We start from the raw sequence: 25,977 nt of genomic DNA on the forward strand, positions 1-25,977 counted from the left end.
TTTTCTGCTGCTTTCCTCTCATCAATAAGCCTTCCTTTCCCCTCAGCCTTTTAATTGTCCTTGCCACCGTCGTTATTTCTAATGAGTCAGGAGCAAGGATGGGCCAGTAGCTTCTCAGGCCACCCTCCCTGTGTATCCACAGAAGCCTTACAGCAGCATGTCAGAGAGGAAATGGCCTCTTCGAGGGGAAATGTGGGGGTTTGGACAAGGGTCTGCCACTGACCGGCTGTGTAGCCTCAGATGAGTTACTTAATCCCTCTGAATCTCAGTGTCCTCGTCTGTCAAATGAATTACTAACAGCTATTATTTATGGCTATGGGCCGGGGGGGGGGGGGGGGGGGGGGGGGGGGGGAGGGCAGGGGGAGTCATGTGCATTCATGCCTGCCACCTTGTGGAATGTTGAGGAATTAACCCTATCTCCCTCTGCAGACCTACATCCTCTTCCTTCCCCACCCCAGCCACCCTGCTACAGCCACACATTCCATAGGTTTTCCTGCCTCTTCACTTCCATTCACTTCCACCTGACTCCCACCCTCCACCTGTTTCTGCTTGTCTGAGAGTCCTACCCGTCCGTCATCTCGGCCACCCCCAGTGCCACCAGAGCGTGCCACTACTACAATGCCTGTCACAGTCCTGTCTCCCTTTTCAGGCTCAGAACACCTGATTGCCCTGACTTTGTGCAGAGATTTGCCACTTTCTCAATGTTTTTACCCATTATCTCTTTTTGATGTTAACCTCCCCTCTATCCTGTGAGTTCAGAAAAGAAGATAGGGTTCTTCTTTTTTTTTTAATATGAAATTTATTGTCAGATTGGTTTTCATACAACACCCAGTGCTCATCCCAACAGGTGCCCTCCTCAATGCCCATCACCCACTTTCCCCTCCCTCTCACCCCCATCAATCCTCAGTTTATTCTCAGTTTTTAAGAGTCTCTTATGGTTTGCCTCCTTCCTTCTCTGTAACTTTTTTTTACCCCTTCCCCTCCCCCATGGTCTTCTGTTAAGTTTCTCAGGATCCACATAAGAGTGAAAACATATGAGAAAGACAGATATGGTTCTTTGACTACAGAAGAGGCTAGGACTCTAAGAGGATACACAGCTAGGAAATAGTCCACTCCGTTCATAGAACTCAAAGTCTTCTGGTCCCTCCACTTGGCCTCCCTGATATAGCCGCCTTTATGGTGGGACTTCTCTTCTCATAACTAGGCCTGTCTCTAGTTTCTTTGTTAAGCCCCAGGAGGGCCTGGAGCCCATCTCCCATCTCCCCTTATGCACACAGCCCTAAGCCACATCAGTTTTCAGGGAACTACTCTCAGTGCCTGGCGACCCACAGTGGCATTCCACGGAGACCTCAGTCCTTCACCTGCCACATTAGCAATCAGCCAGCCCTCCAGGCTTCTCTCTGCAGGACGGGGCTTAGCTCTGCCTTAGGAGAGCCCCCAGGAGACCCTTCACACGCTTGGAACATGGAACATTTCCTAGAATTGCAGGTGGCGAAAGCCACTGTGTGTGCACACGTACAACTGCCTTGCATCTCTTCCTGAACGCTTTTCATAAAGGACCTCGGATCTGAATGCACAGGGACGTGAAAACCTCCCCCGTCCCTTTCCCTGGCAGATGATCTCTGGGGAGGCATTTGTAGCTAGTGTGTAGCTGTCTTCCAGACACGCTGCTTTCCTGGTAAGGGTCACCAACTGCGTTCTTTTTCTCCCATCCTTGTTTGACTTTATCTCAACAACCTAAGAGGCAGCGGAAATAATCCCGCCACACCTCCCCCCAACTCTGTTTTTATGTCTCATGATTGGTTGTTTGTTTTCTGCCCACACATTGCTCTAGAAAGAGTTGCTAGTAGGATGGGAATAAATAGTCTGCTCTCAGAAACACTGCTCACCTCACTCATTCCATGTGGAACTTATTTGTGTCTAGACCCAGTGAGGAAACTTTAAAACTGTGTATGAAGTCGATTACTACTACCTTCACCATTAATAATAATATATAAGTTATAATCATATATATCGTATAATATAATAATATGTAATAACTACTATTATAATAAATGCTTATTATGTATCAGCCACAATTCTATGGTTGCTTGTCTTAATTCCTTTACTCCTCACACACACATGGGCTAAAAGGTAGGTCCTCTTACTAGCCCTATTTTACAGATGTGGAACAGGACAGTTAAGTCACTTGTCTAAGGTCACATGAGTCCTTTGATCTTGGACAGGGAGAGAAACCATAATGGGAAATCCCAGACATTCAGGAAATCATCCCCCCAACACCCCACATTAGAACAGACTCTACCTGTCTTCCCTCTCTCCTCCCTTTCTTTCTCTTTTGTACCCCTTATTAGTTCTTTACCTTCCTACCTCTGTGAATGAGGCAATTCCCTATCCCTCTCTAAACTTGACTGTCCTCTTCTGACCATGGGGAGAGGATCCCTCCTTGCTGACCTCATGGCCTGATGATGTGGGAGAGAACCATCAGGACCACGATGGGATGCACTGAGCCCACTGGAACCTGCTGGGTTCGAAGGAAAGGAGTCAGTCTTCATGTGCTCTGCTCTGTTGCAGCATCTCAGGCTACGGAGCTGCTGGCGGGAAAGGCGGGAAGAACACCATGATGCGGTCCCACGGCGTGTCTGTGCTGGGCATCTTCAACCTGGAGAAGGGCGACACACTGTATATCCTGGTCGGACAACAGGGGGAAGACGCCTGTCCCAGCGTAAGTGCCCAGAGTGGGGACCTCTCCTTCACACTCACCAGGACCTGGGCAGGCCCTCACAGGGCATCTGGACTCTTTCCTTCTGGGGGCTCGTATTCAAAGATGGCAGGACTCAGCCCTTGTTCTGCCTGCAAATGTCCCTCCATTTCCTGGCCCATTGGGGTACATAAGAAAGTAGGCGGTATGGCTGTTGGGGTTTCACCTCCCCACAGGAACTAAGGCTGAGGCATGGATTTCAAGAGGAACCCTTAAAACTAAAAAGCTGGATCCAACTTGAATGGGCAAATGGTTGTTCTCAGCAGACTACAAGTTGAAGCCCTTTTCCTAAACTTTCTTGCTAGGACACCAACGTCTTTAGCCCATTATTATAAAACTAGAAAATACCAGTTTAAATTTTTTTAAGTTTATTTATGTATTTTGAGAGAGAGAGAGAGAGAGAGCAAGCAGTGGAGGGGCAGAGAGAGGGAGAGAGAGAGAATCCCAAGCAAGCTCAGCACTGTCATCATGGAGCCCAACATGGGGCTCGAACTCATAAACCATGAGATCATGACCTGAGCCATAACCAAGAGTTGGATGCTTAACTGACTGAGCCACCCAGGCGCCCCAGGAAAATACCAGTTTAAACATTTTCTGCTCAGCTCTAAATAACAGATTCATAGCCACATAATTGTACATAAATGCATAGGGAAATTTCCAAAAGATACAGATAACAGTGGTTGCTTCCTTTTTTTTTAAATTTTTTTAAATGTTTATTTATTATTGAGAGACAGAGAGACGCAGAGTGTGAGCAGGGGAGGCATAGAGAAAGGGGGAGACATAGAATCTGAAGTAGGCTCCAGGCTCTGAGCTGTCAGCACAGAGCCCGACGCAGGGCTCGAACTCACAAACTGCAAGATCATGACCTAGAGCCGAAGTCAGTAGCTTAACCAACTGAGCCACCCAGGCACCCCAGACAGTGGTTGCTTCTGAGGAGGAGACTAGAGTTGGGGTTGCTTTACTAGTGATGTCTGATATCACAAAAAGAATGTATTCATGTAATGTTTATTATCTGGGTGATTAAAACTAAAAAAGAAAAATTAAATCCTAGAATCAGAGCTAGAACACCATGCAGTCCACTCTCCCCAATTTACAGATGAGGAAATGGAGACCACAGAGGTGAAAGGACTTTTCCAAAGCCACTCGTAATACAGCACAGAGTAGAGGCTCTGGCTCTTGTTTGTGCTGTGCCCTGCGCTTGCCTGGGACTCGGTTTCTATGCCCTTTTCCTTTTCCCCACTTAGAGCCTGTCATCTAACAAGCCAGACTGCCATCCTCTGTAGTCCCAGAAACAGCCTGTCAGTCTGGTTTCTGACCCCATTGCAGTATCCACCTGTCAAACAGGGAGCTCTCCAATAGCAGAACTTAAGAAAGCCAACGTGTTCTAAAATTGCCAGAAGAAGGAGACCCTGAAGCCTAACAAAGGAGCAACCATGCAGAGTCCAGCATGCCAGGTGTTTGCCTCTTGTCTGTGTTGGCGGAGACAGGAGCCTGGTGGTGCCAGCTCTCCTGGCGGGAACTCAGCACCATTAGGTACTGACCTTAGGTGCTCACCTGAAGCACGGCTTCTGCCCAGGGTGGGGCCAAGGCAGGGAGCAGAGTTCTAGTGCCCAGGATCCAGGGCCCCTTCTGTAAGAACTTATTCAAGAGTAGCCTTGGGGGACAGATGTGGGAACAGGGACTACACAGAAAGGTGTACAATTCCACAAAACAAACTCAAGACTCCTAAAAGCTGGGCCGCAGGCTGGGAGCGAGGAGTAAAGCACAACACCCATCCCCACCCCCACCTTTCAGAGTTAAAACAAAGCAACAGGAGGAGGCTTAGCAGGTGCAATCTTGTGCATGAGAAATGTCTGGACTCCAACTTTTATTTAGCAACTATAATCAGGACTTTCCAACCTGATACAATATATTAAGTCATTAAATTACAGGCTGCTGTAATTTCCACAGGAATGTATTGAGTGCTAATGTAATTCTTTCATCTAAGCAGAAAGATTGCATTGACTTCTGCAAGGGACTTTTACTTGATTGGATTGTAATCAGTTATGTCTTTTCACAGGACCAAGTCTTTTTTTTTCTTTTAATTCAATTGTAATCTACTTGCTCCTCAGGGTTGCTGCACTTTATCATTGTATTAATCAACCTACTTGCTCTCAAACTTTGTGAAACCACAAGAAGAGCTCTGAAGAAGCCCATTCTCAGCCAGGGACAGAGGGCAGCCCCCTCTGCTGGTGGGGCCAGGCATCGTAGGAACAAGGGGTGGGGTTAGTCCTGGGGCTTCCCTTTGGCTCCACATCGCAGGAGTCACTGGGAGAGAGAGAAAGAAAGACCTTCATTCACAGCACTAACTCAATCTCCAGTCCCCTCCAGGCAGAAACATGGTGCCTAGAGAGGATCCTCTCAAGAATGGAGTGCACTCTAAGAATTAAACTGCAGGGTTTGGCAGCTTTCCTGGTGCAATAGCACACATGTGTGGAGTCGTTCTTCCTTTGTGCGTGGCTACGCTTGAGCCTGGGTGGGCTCTGGCCGCTGGAAACCCCCTCAGCTCCTGCTTCTCCAGTTCCTCCCAAGCCTCATCTGGTGGCATGACCACCAGATCTGGTGGCATGGGTCTCTCAACATCAGCACTATTGACATTTTGGAGCAAACGGGTCTTTGTTGTGATGGGCACTGTAGGCTCTTGAGCAGTATCTCTGGCCTCTACCCACCTGATGCCAGTAGCATCCCCTCAGTGCTGACAATCAGAAATGTGTCCAGACATTTGCCAGGTGTCCCCAAGTCAGCAAAACCACGGGTCTAAATTTTAAATGTCACAACTACCATCACTCGCAAGGCAAATATTGTGAGGCATCAGCCCACACCCAGACAGTCCCCAGTTCATTCACATGTATTCAGCAAATATCTATCGAATACCTTCTCTGTGCCAGGCACTGCTCTAGCAACTTGATATATATCCATGAACAAAGAAAGATCTTTGCCCTGAAGGAGCTAACATTTCCGTTGGGGGAGGAGGGATGAACAATGGCTAGTAAACATCAGTCAGTCAGAACACCCAGAAGTGAGAGTGTTTCGGTGAACAGAAGTAGGGTAAAAAGAGTCAGGTGTGTGGGACAGGTTGCAATTATACATAGGGTGGTCGAGGGACGCCTATTGGACAAATGACAGCTGAGCAGAGTCCTGAAAAGGATGGAACCAGGAAAATATCTGGGGGCACCAGCCAAGCAGAAGCCAGGTCCTTGAGGTGGGAGTGTGCCTGGTGTGCTCCCAAAATAACCAGGGTGAGTTGGGGGAGCAAGAGGGAGAGTAGGTGAGAGATGAAGTGATCAGGCCACCATAAGGACATTTTTAAGCCGCAGGAGGGTTTGGAGCCTATGGGTGGGAATAAGGTGGGATAAGGAGCTGCTGTGATTTGCCTGTTGTAAGACTCACCCTGGCCATAGACTGAATAGTCCACTTGGGCCCAAGGGAAGAGTCAGCACGATAAATTCAGTGCTTACTACATTAGTCTGGGCAAGAGATGATGATGGCTTGGACAAAGATGTCAACAGTAGCTGAATTCTGGGCATATTTGGAATGCAAAATCAAAAGGGATTTCCTGCCCAACTAGATGAAGAACTGAGACAGAAAAAGGATCAAGGATGACTCCAAGAATTGCACCTGAGCCACAAGAAGGAGGGAGCTGCTGTCACCTGAGCCGGGAATGCTGTGGAAGGAGATTGGGGGCAAGGTTAGGAGAGGTCTGGTGGACAGCCAGGTGGAGACTTCCAGTAGCCAATGGAGATGGGCCACTGGACTCGAGGAGTGAGGTCTAGAGTAGAGATAGAAATTTGGGAGAAGTCAGCATAAAATTGAGCCAGGATGAGTGACTAAGGAGCAGTACTGATTAAGAGGAAGACCAAAGACTGAGCCCCGGGGACCCCCCAACATTAAGAGGTTAAAGAATAGAAGAGCAGAGGAGGCTGAGGGGAACAAGCCATGGAGGTCAGAGGAGATTCCAGAGGGTGTGGTCTCCTGGAGGTCAGGTGAAAAAGTCTATCATGGAGACTTGAGCAAGTCCGCCAAATGCTGCTGCTGGGTCCAGCAAGAGGCAGGCTGAGAATCCACCCTTCTTCACAGCCCATGCAATTTAAAGGAGATGCCCAGGGGCAACGGGGGATGGGCGAGAGTCGCAGCTCTGGTTAGACGAAAGGTCATCCACTAGCCCAATGGTTCCCTCCTTCCCACTCCTGCAATCTCCAGCCCTCTGCAGATTCTGTTCACAGGAAGAAGGCATTCTCAAGGAATTGAGGCCTCACTGCTGCTGGGCAGAGAGGAGGAAGAAAGTAGGGTCTGAGGGCATGGACCTTCTTAGCACCACTCGTTCATACTGGGCAGCCCCTCAATTTACACTGGAGGAAGCAGAGCCAGGGAGGTGAGATGCTTCACCCAACGTGGCTCAGCAAATCTCCAACAGAGCCAGTCAAGAAGCCGGATTGGACCCTGTATTTTGTGCTCTGCTCTGCCCAGCAGACAGCCCACCTTTGGGTCCGCTGCCCCCCGGGGCTTAGCCCTCACGGCATGCCCTGACATTTCATGTCCACCCCAGGCGGCAGTTAGCAGCCCTCCCCCCACCTTCCCCCACCTGGACAGCACTGCACACACACAGGAGAAATGTCAGCTCTCGACAACAGCAATTCAGAAGCTTCCACCCACACTAAATCCACTTTAAAAAATATCAAATTATTTCCATCATTAAATCCAAAATGCCATAAAACAAATTGCATCTTGGCTATTTATCTGGAAATTTCTCTAGTACTCATTGCCGGCACCCCTGAGTGCTTTAGCATAAGGAGTGGCTCAAGATGAATTGCCACGTCCACTGGCTGGTTACACAGCAGCATTCAATGGAAATGTGATGTTTTATTGGCCTTGTTTCTAATAAGTGAAAGGAAAGCCATTTTCCCCCGAAGATGGGTGGATGTTTGGAGTGTTCTTAGCTGCTGTGCCTGACGAGCCGGCTGGCTGTTCCTGAAGCACTACCCTCTTTATTCAGGGATTCCAGGATCCTGGGCCACAGGGATTTCCTGCACATCCCCAGGGACTCCCAGATGCCTGGGCCCACACCAGGACCACGTGCAGGCCCAGAGTACATCTATATAAAATAACAACAGCCATTTATTCGGTCCCTAACTTGTGACATACTATCCCAGACACCTGTCTGTACCATCCTCAGTAAAGATGCCTGCAGTGTCTGTATTCCCATCCCACACCTGGAGGTCGGAGAGGTGGAGCACCTCCTCCACGGTCCCCCAGGGGTGTCTGCTGATTCTTGGGGTCACACCCTGTTCTCCAGGATGAATACAGAGAGCTCCATTTAGAGCCGTGCCAGAGGATTTCTGGAGACAAGAAGTGGGACATTAGATGGGAGGAAAGACATGTCCAAAATGGAGAAATGATTTTCCTGCAGATGGACCGGGAGTAAAATCTGAGCCTGGCCTCACACTGTTGTGTTCTCTTCCCATGATACTTCAAAATGGCAACTTCTCAAAAATTTATTTCAAGGGCTCACTGCTGCCTAGAGAATGAAGTCTGGTTGGATTCAAGGCTTCTGGCCATTGTCTGACTGTCCAGTTGTATTTCCTTACCCACTCACATTTACACTTCCTCTGCACTATCTCCCCACCTAGGGCCTTGGTCATTCCCCTTTCAGAGTCCAGAGGATCCTAAGGTGGACTTTTCTGAGCCAAAGAGACTCTTTGTGCGTTTCCTCAAATCCGCCCCCCCCCTCACCTCCTTCTCTCTGGGCTCATGCTGCTCTCTTCCCCTGGAATGCCCTTTCCCCATTCTGTTTTAAATCTCCCTATGCTTGGAGGCCCAGCTAAACACCACCTCCTACAGGCAGGCCTCCTTGATCACGTCAGCAACAAAATCACTCTCCCTCCCCCAACTTCCCATGCATTTTCCAGCTAAGCTATCCTGTCGTCCTTCTCTCTACTCCCTAGTGACAGTTACTTGTGTATAGATTTTTTTTTCTCTCTCTTCAACTCAACTGTAAGCTATTTGAGAGGTCTTCAGAGCCTGTCATTAAGCATAGAAGGTCTGTCTGCTGGGAAGTAGAGAACCTTGGACACAAACCTGAAGTGCTTTTTGTTCCCACAGACAAACCGGTTAATCCAGAAAGTCTGCATTGGAGAGAACAACGTGATAGAAGAAGAAATCCGCGTGAACAGGAGTGTGCATGAGTGGGCAGGAGGGGGCGGAGGAGGGGGCGGAGCCACCTACGTATTTAAGGTAAGGTCGGCTGTGCCAGCTTCCCATGGGTGGTGATGTCCGCGAATCGTGGACCCACCACAGTGGGTTCCCACGACGGCCCTGGGGATGAAACACCTCAGGTGTCCTCAGCCCCATTTAAAGATGAGCAAACCGAGGCCCAGAGGGACATAAGGGTCCCTGTCTGTCCAAGAACCAGCAGGTTCTTCTCTCGCTGATGTCACCAGGCAGGCCCTGCCTCAGAGTTCCAGAGGGTCCCCTGGTGCCCTCCTCTGTCCTAAGGTGGGGTTTCTGACATGATGAAACCCAGGCCAAGGCTTCTTGCTCGGTCCTTCCGCCAGGACAGTGATGCCGAGGGCTTAATCTTGAAGTTGTGGAACTCAAAGCCAGAAACCCTGGAGAGCGGGGAGGAAAGTGGGAGCAGAGAGACCCACTTCTGAGCACCAGCACCCAGCCCTCTGAGGCTAGTGTGAGAAGCTTCAGGAAAAGCCCCATCCCCACCTCCTGGTGTAGTATATTTATATCTCCCGGCGCTTTGGCTTCTCTGATTGAACCCTGACTGATTCAGGAGCTGGGGGAGGCGGGAAGGGGGATGGGTGAGAGCTAATGGGTGGTGGTAGCATGAGGTAAGACCCCTCAGACCACCGAGATGTCACCCACAGCCCAGCAAGCGCTCAGACACTTTAAACACTGAAGTGGCTCAGAGATCCCCATAGTGGAAGCCCAGCTCTGTTTCTCAGTCTCTGAACATCTCCCCGGGCAGATGAAGGATGGCGTTCCAGTGCCCCTGATCATTGCAGCTGGCGGTGGCGGCAGGGCCTACGGGGCCAAGACAGACACATTCCACCCAGAGAGACTGGAAAATAACTCCTCGGTTCTGGGGCTGAATGGCAATTCCGGAGCCGCAGGTAAGGCACCGCAAGCCCGCCCTTTCCCAGGACGTGCCCCCAGGACCGCAAGAGCTTGGGCTCGGCCGGTCGTCATTGCACCTGCATCTTGGTTGCTGGCGCTCGAGAAGCTGGGAGCTCTGGATATTGGTACCAATATCCAGGGAGGAAGGGCATCCCACAGCTCAGGGACCTGGAGTCGTCTTCACTGACCTGGGGTTTGGATTGCGGGCCACTGGGAAAAGGAGACAGGCAGCAGCATTAGGACGGGCAGCCCAGCCTCCCTGAACTTCATCAGATCCAACTGGATGTGAGTGGATGGAAGAAGTATGGGCAGAGTCAGGGAGCCCGCCCCCCCACCTGGAGGCCCTCCGGTCGGTGCCTCCAGGCCCTGGGCTACCAGATCACACATCCCGCTGGAAAATCTCTTTCTGGAATCGCCACGGTTTGGCAATCCGTGCTCGTTAGTGAGAGCCAGCCACACAGAAATAGGAGACAGACATTGACGCCGTGTCTGAAGAGAAAATGCAGTTCATTTTTGTATTTTCTTTTCTCCACAATCAGACCAAGGATCTCAGAAGGCATATAAGATTTGAGATTAATGAAAACAAGTACTCAAACTTTCCCTACAAGTGAGAAATGGCTAGAAGAGAAGGGAGAGTGGGAGTAGGGCTTGGGTGCTTGGTGAAGACCATCCAGCGATGTTCACAGCGGCAGTTAAGAACTCTCCAAGCACTTCCGCATCTGTTGTGCGTGTGCTTCTCAGCACCACCCGCAGGGCTTTCCCGTTGTACTATTATTCCCATTTTACAGAAGAATCAATGAGCTCATAGAGTTGGTGGGGGTTTTTTTCTCCAAATAGCCAAACTGTTTCATACTCAGTCCATTTTTTAAAACACTGCTGTGGTTCATTTGGTTTTTTTTCCTCTTTATGCCGATTGTTTTCTTTTCCACACATTTGCTTAAAAGCTGTAAGATGGAGTGAGGGATTAGAAACCATCTCAGCCGGGAACCCTGCAGGGCGCAAGGGTACAGTGGCAGGTGCAGGGGAGGGAGGGAGGGTGGGCACGGGAGGGCGGGCAGACATGGTGCCAGGTCTCATGCCCCCGCTTCAGGTCCCTAATGGGGCTGGAGGGCCTTCTCTTAGCCACGAGATGTCAATGGCCCTGAAAGGCCCACATTCTGCCCTCCAGTTGGAGGAAAGGAAGCCAGCACCCTGTAGCTTTCAAAGCTGATTTGCCTGGGGGCTTCAATTCAGCTCTGATTGTCCATTCTAGATTGAGCTTGTTCCTGACCTTGGCCTCCTCTCCTAAAACGAAGCTCCCTCTCTCTAGCATAGTGGTGATCCCCAGCTGCAGCTCCCCCATGTAGACATCCCTCTGCTGCTCCCTCGGGGTCCAGACGAACCTCTGCCACTCATTCTTCCAGACCGCCCTTCCCGGCCAGTTAACCCTCATGGTTCCGCAGACTCAAGCACTGCTGTTTCTCCAGGTCCTTGCTACCACCATCTGCTGGAACAGAAAGGACTTTGGGGTCTTTTGGAGTAGAGTGCCTGTTGAAATATCATACAAAACAACATAAGGGGAGAGAATGGGGGTCCCGGAATCTCAGGGGCCAGCAGAAGAGATTGATTGTAATCAGCCTGTGGCCTGAAGATAACATTGCATTCAACCTCAGTTCTGTAAATAGCATTTCCTTTGCAAGAGTTCAAAGTAGCCCCCAGGCCTTAGGAAGCCCAGCTCCAATGGTGGCTGTCTTCCCAAGGGTACTGCCCATCCCTTCCCCCAACTCCTCCCCCCCACAACCCCCCACAACCCCATCACCTTTCCTGAGCTTCAGAGCGTGAGGCCCTGTGCACACACGTGTTCACCTCATGCCCAACGATCCCTACACGTCGTGGTTTCTGAAGCATTTTGCACACTCGTTGTCTTCTTTGGTCCAAACATCAACCCAATGAGGCAAGTCTTATTATCCCCAAGTCACAGGTGAGGAAACTGAGGCTCAGAATGGAGAAGTTCTTTCCCAGGAAACTATAAAGCCCATTGGTTTGTCTGGCCTAATCCAGGGTTCCTGCAAAAGAACTTCACTGCGGTGACCCCAGCGGGGCTCTGACAGTTGGCTGCCCAAGGACCGGTGGGTCCCGGTTCTTGTTGGATGGGAAGCACTAATGAAACAAAGTCCCAGCACTTCAGGGGTTGGGGGCATGGAAAAAAGGCAGAGGAGTGGGTTTAGTTGTCATGCTACCTGTTCCCCCCTCCCCCATCCCTAACAAAGCACACTCTCCAACTTTTAATCCAAAGGCCTGATGGGAAGCAGGGGTGTGAGGCGTGGTCCCATCTGGATATGTATGTCTGTGGCCAAAGCAGACATACCAAAGCAGACCAAAGCAGACTGGGGCCAAAGCAGACCCCCTCCCCCCTGCTGTGGATTCTGAAGCCCCCAGGCCCCACAGGCCCTGGAGCGGGAGCAGACATCCTCAGAGCATACTGCATCCTGCTTCCTCTGCCAGATCCAGCGGCTGACCTCACCTGGCCAGCATCCTCACTTGGGGTTTTCTCCGTGTCTCCTGCAGGTGGTGGAGGTGGCTGGAATGATAACACTTCCTTGCTCTGGTCTGGAAAATCTTTGCTGGAGGGTGCCACCGGAGGACATTCCTGCCCCCAGGCCATGAAGAAGTGGGGGTGGGAGACAAGAGGGGGTTTCGGAGGGGGTGGAGGGGGGTGCTCCTCAGGTGGAGGAGGCGGAGGATATATAGGTAAAGATGATTCGTGTTCAAGGTGTCACTCCCTCCCCTCTTAGTCATAGGTACTCCCTGTCCTCTCCCTCGCCCTCACCTGCCCCTCCCTCGGCCCACCTCACCTGTGGACTGTGATGTCACTGTGCACGCCTACCTCTCAGCCCCACAGGACCAGCCAGAGGCAGGGTGTTGCCTTCCGAGCCAGCATCCTGCCTCGAGGCTTCAATAGCAACAGCTTCAAGATCTTATGTGTTCTTGAGGCCCCCCCCCTCCCCCAAAGCCAATGCTAAAGGGGCTTTGATTTCCCCGGGCTGTTCTCTGAGCCACCCCCAGGTCGTGCTGGCACGAGAGCCTTGGAGGCCAGACTCCCCAGCCCCGTGCCTCCCTTTGGATGGCCTGGCCTGAGTCTTCCCTTCCCTGCCCCAGCCCACCAGCTTCCAGAACCCCTCTCCATGCTGATGGGCAGCACCAGCCCAAGCCCTTTAGCCAGCAGCCGGCCACTGGCCCCAGCTCTCCTCCGAGCTTCAGAGCAGAGCAGAATAGCCTTCTGAAGCCCAGAGGCTGGGAGATAGCGGCTCCACCCTCCCCACAGATTAGGACACAATGCATGCATATGCTGTGATGTTCTGTCTGTTTTGCTTTACGCTGTGTGTAAGATGCTCGTGTTAACCAGATGCTCTTCTTTCCCAAACTCTGGGTGGGTGGGAGGAGCCTGAGGGGGGAGCCCAAAGATGACCCAGCCCAGCTGAAAGGAGGGACAGGAGCCTAACGGCACAGGGGCCCATCCCCCCATGTCCACCCCTTACGCGATGGGACTTAAGAGCAACTCCTCAGTGCCACTGCCCTGGCCAGTCCTGGAAGAGGTGCCAAGGGTCTAATCCAGCCTGGGGACGCTAGACCTCTTCTGACTCCTGTTCACATGAACTGCTTCCTAACAGCCCCGTGCAGGGGTGGGGACTCCCTGGTGGGAGCTGTCCTGGACCTGGAGGGAAAGTGGTCCTCACACGCAGCATCTACCTGAGCCAAACCGCAAGCACAGCCCCTGTGCCCCGGGCCTCCCTTCCCTCCCCACCGCCCCGCCCCTAGGCCTCTCACCACCCCGAGGCCCATGCATGCCCCGCTGATGTGCAGATGTGTTGAGACTTGGGCCCGAGCCTCTCTGCGTTAAACTCTTCTCTGGTTTGGCACAGGCGGCAACGCGGCCTCAAACAATGACCCCGAGATGGACGGGGAGGACGGGGTTTCCTTCATCAGTCCACTGGGCATCCTGTACACCCCAGCGTTAAAAGGTATCCCCTCTGCCAGGAGGCAGAACCGACCTCCTAGGGCCAGTTCTTCCACCAGATAAAACCTCAGGGCTACTGGCATGAGGCCAACGTACAAAGGCATGATTGTGGGTCCCTTACAGGCAAGTCTTCCTAACACTCATCTCAGCAAGTTTTTCTGGAAGTCAGGATGTGTGGCCCGATATGCACTTGGAGGTGGAAGACTGGCTTCCAGACAGGTGGGACCTAGAAAATGCAGCAGTGATAGTCCCCTTACCTGTGCCAGCCAACCTGAGGGTCATGCACTTGGACCTTCCCATCTTCCTACAAAAACGCAGCCACGTGTCCTCTGAGCTCCATCAGATGCATCAGGGACTTCCCTACACACAGTGGTGCTTCAGTGGCATCAGTGGGACATAGGGACAGGGACCAGAGAACCAGCACCGACCAGCTGGAGATAAAACACGGAGGCCGGGAACGGGGTGCAGCATGGTCTTTGCTGCCTCCACCTGAGGCTGATCCTCCCTTCTTGTCACCAGTGATGGAGGGCCATGGGGAAGTGAATATTAAGCATTACCTAAACTGCAGCCACTGTGAGGTAGATGAGTGCCACATGGACCCCGAGAGCCACAAGGTCATCTGCTTCTGTGACCATGGGACAGTGCTGGCTGAGGACGGCGTCTCCTGCATTGGTAAGAGGGAGTTGAAGGAGGTGACAGAAAAGGGGCCCAGACTGTGAGCCCATGGCGGCTACCACTGGTTTCCATGATTCTGGAACACCTCAGATGTAGTCTCGTTGGCTTTCTGACCCCCATCTGCCTGCCCCAACACGGGTGCTCTAAGGACTGGGCAAAGGGACCTGTGTGTGAAAGGCAGGTCGTGGCTGATGAAGGAGCCCCAACACATCTAGTGACACCCCTATCCCAGGGTGTGGGCCCTCACGTACTCACCAAGGGGCCATCCTGTCTCCACTGGAACACACCCAGTGCCTGGGCCATCGACACCCCCAGGGCACGCTGTCCCCTCCAGAGTTCCAAAGTCAGACTCTGTTCCTTTCAATTTCTACCCTGAGGTTTACTACTCGCAAAGCCTTTCAGATGCTGCAGGCATTTGAAGACAGGGCTCTGTCCTCCTCCTGCAAACCTCCAGGTGAAACAACCCGTTTGTTTCCCTCAGTTCACACAGAACAGTTTTGTCTCCTCCCCATCCTGTGTCCCGTGTCTGCAGACGTTCCGATACCAATGTCCTTTTGAGATGTAGTGCCCAGGACCAGGCAGGATGTCCCAGAGTGGCCTGTGCGAGTGTGCACCCGGACCCCGCTTCTGCACTCGGGGCCCAGTGCTTGCGGAACTACAGGCAGTGATTGAGCCTCCAAGTGTTACTGACGGTCACCCTCAGTTCCTGGGTCATACCGAGTCTGTGGTCCCCTAAGTGCTCTGAATCTCCTCTACAGCCACTATTGGCTCGCCTTCCCACCCTCATCCTGTCCTTGTGCAGTTGATGCTTAGGATCGATGTCCAGAATTTGATATTTATCCCTGTCACATGTTCCCTCCAGTCAAAAGCTACTGTTGAAAGTTGTAAACCAGATTGACCCCACTTCCTGCCCCCTCTCTCTGCAAACAAAGGCCCCCAAGGTGGAGGAGGAGCGGGTGGCACTTGTCCTGGCTGGGGAGGGCATTTCTCTCTTGGAGCTAGCTCGTAGGACAATCAGCATTGTCACTGGTGCCCCATGGGATCCTGTCTTGCAGTGTCCCCCACACCTGAGCCCCACCTGCCGCTCTCGCTGGTCCTCTCTGTCGTGACCTCAGCCCTTGTGGCGGCCCTGGTCTTGGCTTTCTCCGGCATCATGATTGGTGAGTATGCCAGAGTCCTGGGGCTTCCAAGGGGGTGGGAGGTGGCAGGAAGGCAGATCTGGCAGAACGGAACAGCATTTCAGGCTTTGCCATGGATGCCAAGGTATCACTCTGGGTGGGTGGTGATTAGAGCAGCCCAGGCCAGGCCAAAAACCGAAGCCCCCTCTCCCAGCCCCCTGGCTCCCTAGAGGAACTGCTGATGCCACACCTCGACCCCCTGTAAGGCCTCCTGGCTGCTCTAGGAGAGGTGGGGAGGCACTCTGCAGAGGGGACACAGTAGCCAAAGCTCACCCCCACCCCCAGAGTTCATTTTCAGCTGTCATCAGACATGGGCTTCAGTGGACACGTGGCTTGGCTCACTCCCCAGGGACCACCGCCAGCCCCACCATTCCCCATCTCAAGCAGACAATGCAAAGTTGCTTTCTAAGTGTTTCTGTTATGCCTGTGAGCCAAGGTGAGCTGATAGGCAGGTCTCAGAGGGCTCAGTGCGGTCCAGCCAGGTTCTTACTCTGGCAATGCCCAGGGCAGGTGGGTAGGTACACGAAGGAAGGCAGATGGGAAGATCCGCACAGGCAACACTTTTAGACCCTTCACAGTGGGCGGTGGGGGTTGGGGGTGGTCAGGGAGATGGCAACATTTGTTATTCCCAAATGATGCCATCCTTCAAAGGGACAGGATAAGGAGAGCTAACACTTGTACACATCCTACGTGCCAGGCGATTTACACATTTTCGTTCACCCAATCCTCACTTAAGCCTACGATCACGGTTGGTGCATTTCATAGAGGAGGGGACTGAGCACACAGCAGCTGACCCACTTGCCCTGGCCTGTAACTGATGGGGCCGAGCTTTAGAAACAGAATCCACCCTGGGCATCTCAGTTTTGTTCCGCCTCCAGTGAACTTTGCCCTACAGGATGTTCTCACATATAGCAATAGCAGGGGTAATGATCACGTGCACTGGTAGAGCTCTTTAAAATTTTTCAAAACCATTTTCTGTTGGTGAATTCACTTCATTATAACCTCCCGAGGGGGTGGGGGGGTGGGGAGCGTAGGGGACAGGCAGGAGTTACTGTCCCTGCTGACAGAGAAGGGGGCTGAGGTCCAGAGAGGTCACATGACCTCACACTGTTGCTCAGCTTGTAAGTGATAAAGGTGGAATTAGAATGCAGGTCCTCAGGCACCAGCGAGAGACCTCCTCACTCTGTGGCAGTTCTCCCCGTGGCTGGGCAGTTTCCAACTACGGGAAGCATAAGTGATCAAGAGACCCAGATGCACTCTCAAGTCCACTGCCATGTTTGTCCCACCCAGCAACAGGGCTTAGCAGAGATTCTAAGGCAGGCCCATTTCTGGGAGACACAGGACCCCTCTGATGGCTAACTTTGGCTCCAGACCTTTCAGCGGTCTTGCCGAAACCTCTTTAGACTGTGTAGCTGTCCAGGTCTTTACTCACCCTTCCCTCAAGCTCCCACACTTGGGGTCAGTGCCTGATGGCTCTCTCAGCCTTCTCTCCCCTCTTCCTCTCAGCCATTTCCCCTAATGAAATCCTTGCATGTTTAATCCCACCTTGGGTCTGCTTCTCAGAGGACCTCCAACGAATGGGTTTCTGCCCCTGCGTGACACATTAAAACCTTTCCCTTTATATGATTTCAAACTTTACACTAACTTTAAGTGACCTGTCAGTTAAGGGACGCTTTCATATCCATAATCATTTTGTTAGTGTTACTAAGTGCGATGGAAATGTTTAGGTCCCAGAGGAGGAGATGGAGATCCAGGAAGGCTTCCTGGAGGAGGTGGCCTGAGCTAGGCTTCAAGGGCCAGGCTGCCTGGTCCAGGCCACGTTGCAGCCGACCTTCGTCTGTCTGTAGTGTACCGCAGGAAGCACCAGGAGCTGCGAGCCATGCAGATGGAGCTTCAGAGCCCTGAGTACAAGCTAAGCAAGCTTTGCACCTCGACCATCATGACTGACTACAACCCCAACTACTGCTTTGCCGGCAAGACCTCCTCCATCAGTGACCTGAAGGAGGTGCCTCGGAAGAACATCACCCTCATCCGGTGAGTGCCCCACCACTGTCCTCCGGGGTGGTGGGGTGGGGGAGTTCTAGGGGGCTGGATGTCATCCCTGCACCACGGATCTTTCTAGGCACAAGAGGCCAGCAAAGCAACCCCTCGGGGCATTTCCAGCCCTCCCAGAGGGAGAAGGGTTAATGTTTAGGGCCATTTGAGGAGGTATTTAATTGCTTCACATCCTATACATTCATGGCATTTGTACAATGAGAAGACAAGACAGGAGGGAATCAGGGCGTTCCTCAGAATCCACCGAAGCGCTCCTTCCCGAGCCTTCTGTGTCCCTCCCTCCTCTAGGGGAGCACCATGCCCCTCCTCTGAGCTTCCAGAGCATGCCATGCCTTCCCCCATCATTCACTGAGCTCGCTTTACAGGAGTGTCTGCCCGTGACCTGTCCCTCCCCAGGGATCAGGAGCCTCTCCCCAGGCAGAGCATGTCTTAGTCATTTTTATGACCCTGGCAAATATCAAAAACTCAGTCTTCATTGAGTGAATGGACATTCAACCAGTGTTCTGAATCCTGTTGGAACCTTTCTTGCCAGTTTTCAGATAAAGCAGTAGGAGGCCTGGGATGGTACGGCAAAGCCAGGTCGAGGGTGTTACTCTTAAGCGTGTACGTGACCCCTGCCTCTTGTATGCCTCTTTCTTATGACCCACCCCCCTGCCTCATCTTGCCTTTTCCTTTGCACAGGGGTCTGGGCCACGGTGCGTTTGGGGAGGTGTATGAAGGTCAGGTGTCTGGAGTGCCCAGTGACCCAAGCCCCCTGCAAGTAGCTGTAAAGGTAAGAGGCAGGCTCCATCACGGGCCTGACCTTGACCAGCAGTCTCTGTGGGCCTCAGCTCTCGCCTGACAGCCTCTCACCCCTGCTGCTCACAGCCTTCTCCCCCTTTCCACCCTCCCCTTCTGTGTCCAGACGCTGCCTGAGGTGTGTTCTGAACAGGATGAACTGGATTTCCTCATGGAAGCCTTGATTATCAGGTAAAGCCACAGAGAGACGCCCCCATCCCTGTTAGACGTTCCTGTCTAACTGTCTCCAAGGGAAACAGCACTGTCCTCCAGCATCCCCTTCCTCTCCACCAGGGGACTCCCTAAAATTCTTGGCACATCTTACCAGAGCCCCAGGTGGTTGTCTGAGGAAAAAAACCTCTGTGGCCTAATAATTCAATAGATATCCCTCTGCCTTCACCTAGCACCCCTGTGTCATCTGTTGGGTTTTTCCCCCTTTTTCTTAATAGAGCATGCTAGTTTTTGACAGTGGGAGATACATTTTCCCTGCAAGTAAGCCTTCCACAAGGCCCTTCACCAATCCCAGCTCTTAGATCTTATGTAAAGGAAGTGCGTCCCTAACATGAGGGAGGGCACCACACCCTGTTGCACACCGGGCTTGCACCCTTCAACATGTGGCTCTGGGGCCCCTCGCTGGGAATCTAAGTGCCCAGAGCTCCAGAGGGCATGCGTTCTGACAGAAGATGGCCTTAACAAGGATGCAGGTGTTTGACCTTGAGATCTGGCCGCGCTCATGGCCTCCTGTTACAATGGAGAGCCTCAAACATCCTGACACATTGGGGTGACCTGGGGTCCCCCCCTGGGCGAAAGTGGTAGGGGAACAAGGCCAGGGCAGTATGCGATGTGCCTGGAGCCACAGGAGGACGCCACGAGCAGGCTTAGCACCTTGCTTAAAAACTAGCATACTTTGTGATTACACATGTAATCCATGATTATTGAATATAGCTCGGAGAGTATAAGATTATATGGAAGGAGACCCAAATCATTCCATCTCACTGTTGCTGATAACCCATCACTGCTATATTTCAGTGTACAGCCGGGTGTGTGCTTCAGCTCTGCGTGCAGTTCCCACGCGGGGTTCACCAGCCCCACGGCCCCATGTGTCCTAACAGGACCACATTAACAAGAAAACCCAGGGGCACCTGGGTGGCTCAGTCGGTTAAGCTTCTGATTTTGGCTCAGGTCATGATCTTGCGGTTTGTGGGTCTGAGCCCCATGTCGGTCTCTGTGCTGACAGCTCAGAGCCTGAAGCCAACTTCAGATTCTGTGTTTCCCTTTCTCTCTGTCCCTCCCCTGCTCGCACTCTCTCTCCCTCTCTCTCTTTCTCTCAAAAATAAATAAAACATTAAAAAAAATTTTTTCATAAATAAATTTAAAAAAGAAAGAAAGAAAACCCAAATCTTGGGACCTCTTGGCCAGACTTAGCACCTCCCCATGAGCACCCAAGGGGGATGCACATGGCCTTCCTCCTCACTCTCCTTCACATGCGGTCACATGGCAGGGCTCGCTCAGTCCCTGAAGGAAGCAGCTTCTTCAGCTTCTCTGCTTAGGGCTTTCTCAAACAACTCACACGTGAATCCTAGCGAGCAGCCCATGCACCAATGTCCAAGACACTGGCTGCTCCCTTGTTCCCCCACCCACCCTACTTCCTTCCTGAGCACCTCTCCAGCCTCCAACCCAACACTCCCATGTGGACTGAACTCCCACCCCGCCTGCTCCCTGGTTCTTCCACCTGCTCAAGGGTGACACTCTCCCCAGCCTCGGCTCATGCTACCCACATTTACAGAATGCACTCACATAATGCAGCTGCTGAAAACATGACTTTGTATCCTGCTTTTCCCACTTAAGATTTTCCCAGACTTAGCTCCGTTAAATTTGGTTACCCCCCCTCCTCTGCTCTGCAGCAAATTCAACCACCAGAACATCGTGCGCTGTATTGGGGTGAGTCTGCAAGCCCTGCCCCGATTTATCCTGCTGGAGCTCATGGCGGGAGGAGACCTCAAGTCCTTCCTCCGGGAGACCCGTCCTCGCCCGGTGAGTGAGAACTGGTCTTTTAGTGGTTGTACCAGGGAATGGAGCAGAGGGTGGAAACAGCAGGAGTGGACAGCCTGAGAAGCAACATACTCAGTGGGACCGAGGGAGTTGACCTCTGGGCTTGGATCTGGGGGAATGGCCAGGAGAGATTGGACAGAAGGTGGACGATGGCTGAGGCCACCCCTGGGGAACTTGCGCAAGGCTTGTGCAATGGGTCCTCTAGCCTGAATCCATTTTTGTGACCTGTTGACTCTGGAAAACCAAACCAGGGACAAGCACAGAGGGGGACTTTCATGCCAGCCATGTCATTAACTCAACTGATTTGGGGCGGATCATTCTACATCTACTCATTCTGAATCCCACTATCCTCATCGTGTAAGTGGGGACATCCTGACCTTGTAGTTTTACTGTCAAAATAAAATACTTATAAAGTATATTGCGAAATATTTATGAAGGTTCTGCATGTGTGTCATGATTAAGTGGCTGGAGCTTGTAGGTGAGGAAACCTAGATGGACCCCAGGAATGCCATATCCTAGCCCCGCTTGGCCATTAGACAGCGATGTGGCTTCGGACTGTGAACCCCCTAACCTCAGTATCTGCAGGGTGAAATCCAAGGGCTGGACTAGAACATCTCGGAGGTGGGTTCTAAATTAGAAGATGTAGCACACTGGGCACACTCAGAGTCCAGCTGCCCACTCCTGTCCCTGCCAGGGCCTTCAGGAGGCCCTGAGCACCAGGAACTGGAGCAGACCAGACCCCTGAGTTAGGACCCAACTTCCTCAAGTTGCCGCTGGACCATGAAGACCACAGGGAAGAGTTGTATCCTCCCCACTCCCAGGAAAGCAGAAAAAGACGACAGCCACCTTGCTACGAAAAGCCCAGAGCTGAACACTATGTTCTCAGGTACTCAAACTGGAGGCGGAAACCTTGCAAGTTCACACCTGCTCTAACCCCCACCGACAGTCAGGCTGCATCTAGAAAACCTTTGCCCTGGCAGCCTCCCCATACCGTTCCTGTAAGCCTCTGGGTGACCTGTCTCAGCATCTAAGAAGAATCAGGTCTAACTCCCTGAAAAGATGAGTGTGTGCACCTGAGCACACCTGGTGGGAGAAAGTGGGGGGGGGGGGGGGAGACCAACCCCCATCTCATAAAAATCCTCATCAGCACTGTCTTCATCTTCCTCATGGTTACCACGTTTCTAAAAAAAAAAAAAAAAACCCTATGAAGTAGACGGTGTAGATCTCAGCTTAATTTTACAGATGAGAAAACTGTGGCTCACAGAAGCTATGTGACTTGCTGAGGCCACACAGGAAGTGGAAGAGTTGAGACTAGAACTCAGGACTTGTGACTGGCTCCCCATTCAGTGCTCTCTCCAGCCTATTATGCCGTTCATCTCAGTGCTCCTCTTTGGGAAGCCATGGAGCCAAGATGAGCTCAGGTCGTTGACAGCCAATACCCCCAGCTATGCAGACGTCTGTGCCAGGGTCTGGACACCAGCCTCAAAGGCTTTCCACCACCACTCAGGAAGGCAGAGCCTTCAAGTCCTGTGCTCTGAGATTCTCAGCAGTGCTTTTGGCAGAGGTCAAATAGGGCCACGAAACATCACGCTCTGGAAAGAGGCTTAGTTCTGATTTTCCTACTGGACATTCCTGAGGCTTGAGGAGAAGGAGGTATTGTGCATGCAAAGGACAGATGTCCTTGTAAAGGGGATCTGGGACCCCATCACTTGGCAAGCCCAAGGACGTCAGGGATGGGGAGCTTCTATGTCTCTTGCAGGCAAAGGCATCTGTCTCTCTTTTGATGGTAATGATGATTTGAATATCGTCCCAAAGAGCAAAGCTGCAGTTCATGGGCACCTCCCACCACTTCCTACCCCCAAGGAAGCTCAGAGCAAGGAACCTGGTGCCAAGTTGTGACCTCTAACTGCAGGCACTGCCAAGGGGATGCCCAAAGCCAGAAGAGGGTCGACTCTAGTTGGGAGAGCTGCTTCTGAGGGTCAGGGTCCCACTCACCAAATCCACTCTTTTAACCCTTGACCCCACTCTTCCTTCATGTGGCTCTCCTTGGCAGCCATGCCCCCAAGCCTTTGAAGCACCCCAATCATCCTGCTCCTCACCTTCATACACACCCACCCATCCCAGGCGAGCTGGTCCCTCCTGAGATGCCTGCCCACGAGAGGTGATTTAAATGTTGGGCTAGAGCCCTCCAGGGTGAGCCCATGCACGTGTTCCTGGCAGCAACTTCCTAGGGGTTGGGGAGATTTGCTGGGCATTGTTACGGATTCTCAGAGCCACAAAATCCAACTGAGCAGAGTAAGGATCAGGTTGACTGTGAGAAAGGAACATGCGTTGTAGTGGACAGAGGGGGCCAAATATCAGTAAGCCCTGTACATGACGAAGAAGGGAAGGATTGGCTAATGGGCATCACAGCTGGAGAAATACACACCCCGAAAGATGGTGGGTTGAGTTGCCACACTTGATGGATTCAAAGGCCTGAGTTACACCTGATTCATTTGTTTGAGCCCCCGAGACTCTCGAGGCTTACCCGATGACCTGCCGTTTGAGGCGCTTGGCCGGGCATCCAGAATCAGACAAGGTCTTGGTCCTGTCTTCCTGCCATCCCTGGGGTTCAGCAGTTCCATAGACTCTTAGGATTGAAGCACCTCAGAGATGGCCCGAGGGACTCCGGCTTCAGATGGACATGAAGTGATGGAACAGATGTACAGACACAGTAGGACAGAACGGATACCCTGGAAACAACCATGTCTGTCATGGAAACAGAATGCATGGGTACAGATGAAAACCTCATTTGGTCCCAGGACCCTGTTTAATGTCAAAATAATTTTACAGGACCAATCTTTATTCAACAAATATTTATTGAGAGTTTAATATATGCCAGATATGGGCTAATAGCTGTCCTTTGGTATCCATTGGTTTAATCAATAACAAGAGAAGCCATTAAGGATTCAGTAATCTCTCAATTAAAGGTGGCAGTCCAGTAACCACAATAGTGTCTGTGCCTGTCCGGAACATGGTGATGCCTCTGGTAATGGCTCTAGAGAATATGCTCAGTACATGGGAGGAGGCTCCCGGAGGTCACAGAACACAGGTGAGAACCTCACAGAACACAGCCTCCCCTTGGCTCCCGGAGGTCACAGAACACAGGTGAGAACCTCTGCTTTGGGCTAATGTCCAGGTGTAAATCTTTGGCTCTGGTGTTGCCATACCGCTGCTGGCTCCAAAATGCTTGAAGGGGCAAGCAGGTGCCAGTGAAGAGTTGGCCACATCAGTGAATCCGTGAAAACAACAACAACAACAAAAACAAAAACCTGATTCCAACTCCTTCTTTGTCCAGGATAGATACAAATGCCATTGGACATCCCAGCTATGCTCTGCATTGCTAGTTTCATTATCAGTTTTGGCACAACATCTACACCTCCCCCCAAGTCCCCCCGACACACACACACACACACACATGCACACACATGCACACGCACACACACACACATAGGTTGCCAACTATCTGCTTCTGTGCAGACTGATTAGTGGAGCAGTTAATTTGCTCTGAGCAGCCAAGACAGGGAGTTCAGATAAACCTGGCCCATGGGTTAAAGCCTGGGAAGATTTAGTCCCTGCAGCCTGCCAGGCATTTAAGACATCAATGGTCCTGGTATCCTGAGTGATAGGGGCTAAGACACAAAGAGACTTGGGGGAAGCTATGACCGGTCCTCTTTTATAGGAACAGAACATTTTCCTGAAGAGAAAGAAGATATTTCTAATACTGCAGCAAAATGGATTAATAGTTCCCTTGGAAATATATTACTTTTTTCCCCCAGGAAATGGGGACTGTCTCTCTCACAGTGCCCAGTAGTTCTGATCCTAACAAGGCTCCTAAGAGAAGCCAAACACAAGGACCATTTCCTGAGACCCCCAGTCCCCTCCGTGTAGTAACCCCACCATAATTGCAGATGCCTTTATGAGGGATTCACTCTGTGCCTCTTGCTGTGGGTTCTTAATACCATCTAGTGAAGGTGATAGTGTCGTGCCTCTTTCTCAGACAGGAACACTGGCTTTGAGACAGACAAAGCAATTAGTCCCAGGTCACACAGCCAGTAGGGCACAAGCAGGGATGAAGCCCAGTTCAGCTCGACTGAAATAAGTTGCTCACTGCATTTGTGTGCTGTATTCTGATTCAGTTGGGTACTCTGCACTGTGTCCATGCACACTCCATCCCTTCCCTGACACATGCTCCTACAATCCTGCCTCCCCCAACCCAGATCCTCAAAGCCCAGCTCAGGGCAGTTTTGGCTCCTTCCTATTGGCTGTGTGACCTGGAGTAAGTCACTCAGCCTCTCTGAGCTCTCAGCCTTCTCCTCTTTAATACGGAGATACCCTCTCTTGCCTACCACCACACAGGATGTTGCGTCAAAGGGCGTCAAGTGCGTGGACTTGCTGTATTGCACATAAGGCATTGCCTGATGTGCCATGGGCAGAGGGTATTCCCCTCCCTGCTGTCTCCCCCAGAATTGAAGCATGCCCTAGAGAAGCACAACCCTTCCCTGCCTCCCCTAGACCCATACTATTGTTCCAAGGAGTCCTGCGGAAGCCCTGATCTGTGGCAAAGAAAATCCCAGCCAGCATCTGGGTAAATCATAGACCGCTGTGATCGGCCAACCTACCCCCCGATATTCATCGAGCCACTGCGGTGTCCCGAGCATCGTGCTGCGTACCGTGGAAGTGGATGCTGAAAGCCCTGTCTTGGGGCCCTCAAGAACAGCAAAGTGAATGTGACACTGCATGACAACATGTTGCTGCAGACTTCGTGGATTTAGGAATTAAAAGAGACACCATGATGGGAATTCGACCTTCAGAAAAGACTTCTGGGTGCTCAGCAAGGCTGTCGGGGAAGCGGAGACGAGCTCACCCCCGGGGGTGGGATGACGTCTTTTTGTGCACAAAAGACTCCATACCGAAGAGCTTGAGATCGCCCTTCAACTGCCCAGCATTTCCTGCAAGCTTGTCCTTTTCAATCCACTTTAGGTCCAGATCTTCTTGGAGAAGATTTGTTTTTTTTAATACTTTTAAACATTTCAGTAGAGCATTTTAAAAACATTAGCTCCCTTGATTTCCTCACAGGTTTGTTTATAAGCTGGGGGGACTCGAAGGTGGGTGAAGATTGAGGTGGAAGTTTGCAGACTACATGAACAGGGGAACCCGCCCCATCCTGGGCTGCTGCAGCTGAGGGCGCTCAGCCCTGGTGGCGCACTGCGCTGACCTGGGGGGGGGAGGGGGTGCTGTGAAGGCTGCAAACGCTACACCCACCCAGGGAGGCTGATTCATTG

The 25,977-nt window shown here is 51.9% G+C and overlaps 1 protein-coding gene and 1 long non-coding RNA gene across 6 annotated transcripts in view; one reads left to right on the top strand and one right to left on the bottom strand.

Moving 5' to 3' along the window:
* Nucleotides 1–25,977, top strand: part of ALK (ALK receptor tyrosine kinase) — a 673,858-nt gene that overhangs the window by 626,151 nt on the left and 21,730 nt on the right. The window contains exons 13-23 of one of the 3 annotated variants that reach the window (XM_042982239.1): nucleotides 2,572–2,722; nucleotides 8,897–9,028; nucleotides 9,771–9,915; nucleotides 12,467–12,649; nucleotides 13,822–13,920; nucleotides 14,436–14,588; nucleotides 15,647–15,751; nucleotides 17,617–17,803; nucleotides 18,506–18,596; nucleotides 18,729–18,793; nucleotides 20,506–20,635. In XM_042982239.1, the coding sequence (XP_042838173.1) occupies nucleotides 2,572–2,722; nucleotides 8,897–9,028; nucleotides 9,771–9,915; nucleotides 12,467–12,649; nucleotides 13,822–13,920; nucleotides 14,436–14,588; nucleotides 15,647–15,751; nucleotides 17,617–17,803; nucleotides 18,506–18,596; nucleotides 18,729–18,793; nucleotides 20,506–20,635 (1,441 nt within the window). Of the gene's footprint in view, nucleotides 1–2,571; nucleotides 2,723–8,896; nucleotides 9,029–9,770; nucleotides 9,916–12,466; nucleotides 12,650–13,192; nucleotides 13,279–13,821; nucleotides 13,921–14,011; nucleotides 14,136–14,435; nucleotides 14,589–15,646; nucleotides 15,752–17,616; nucleotides 17,804–18,505; nucleotides 18,597–18,728; nucleotides 18,794–20,505; nucleotides 20,636–25,977 lie in introns of those variants that run through there. The other 2 variants (XM_042982240.1, XM_042982241.1) reach the window with 2 other exon arrangements.
* LOC122237409 lies at nucleotides 10,408–14,429 on the bottom strand. 3 transcript variants are annotated; one of them, XR_006215946.1, is made up of 4 exons: nucleotides 12,423–12,565; nucleotides 11,718–11,964; nucleotides 11,302–11,446; nucleotides 10,408–10,863 (listed from the first exon to the last, which is right to left on the bottom strand). It is a non-coding gene; the product is annotated as an uncharacterized LOC122237409 (long non-coding RNA). The 3 variants fall into 3 exon arrangements; XR_006215947.1 differs by lacking the exon at nucleotides 10,408–10,863 and adding an exon at nucleotides 14,174–14,429 and having other exon boundaries at nucleotides 10,925–11,446; nucleotides 12,423–12,548; XR_006215948.1 differs by lacking the exon at nucleotides 10,408–10,863 and having other exon boundaries at nucleotides 10,925–11,402.

This window comes from Panthera tigris, chromosome A3 (genome assembly GCF_018350195.1).
Source record: "Panthera tigris isolate Pti1 chromosome A3, P.tigris_Pti1_mat1.1, whole genome shotgun sequence".
NCBI classification, from domain to species: domain Eukaryota; kingdom Metazoa; phylum Chordata; class Mammalia; order Carnivora; family Felidae; genus Panthera; species Panthera tigris.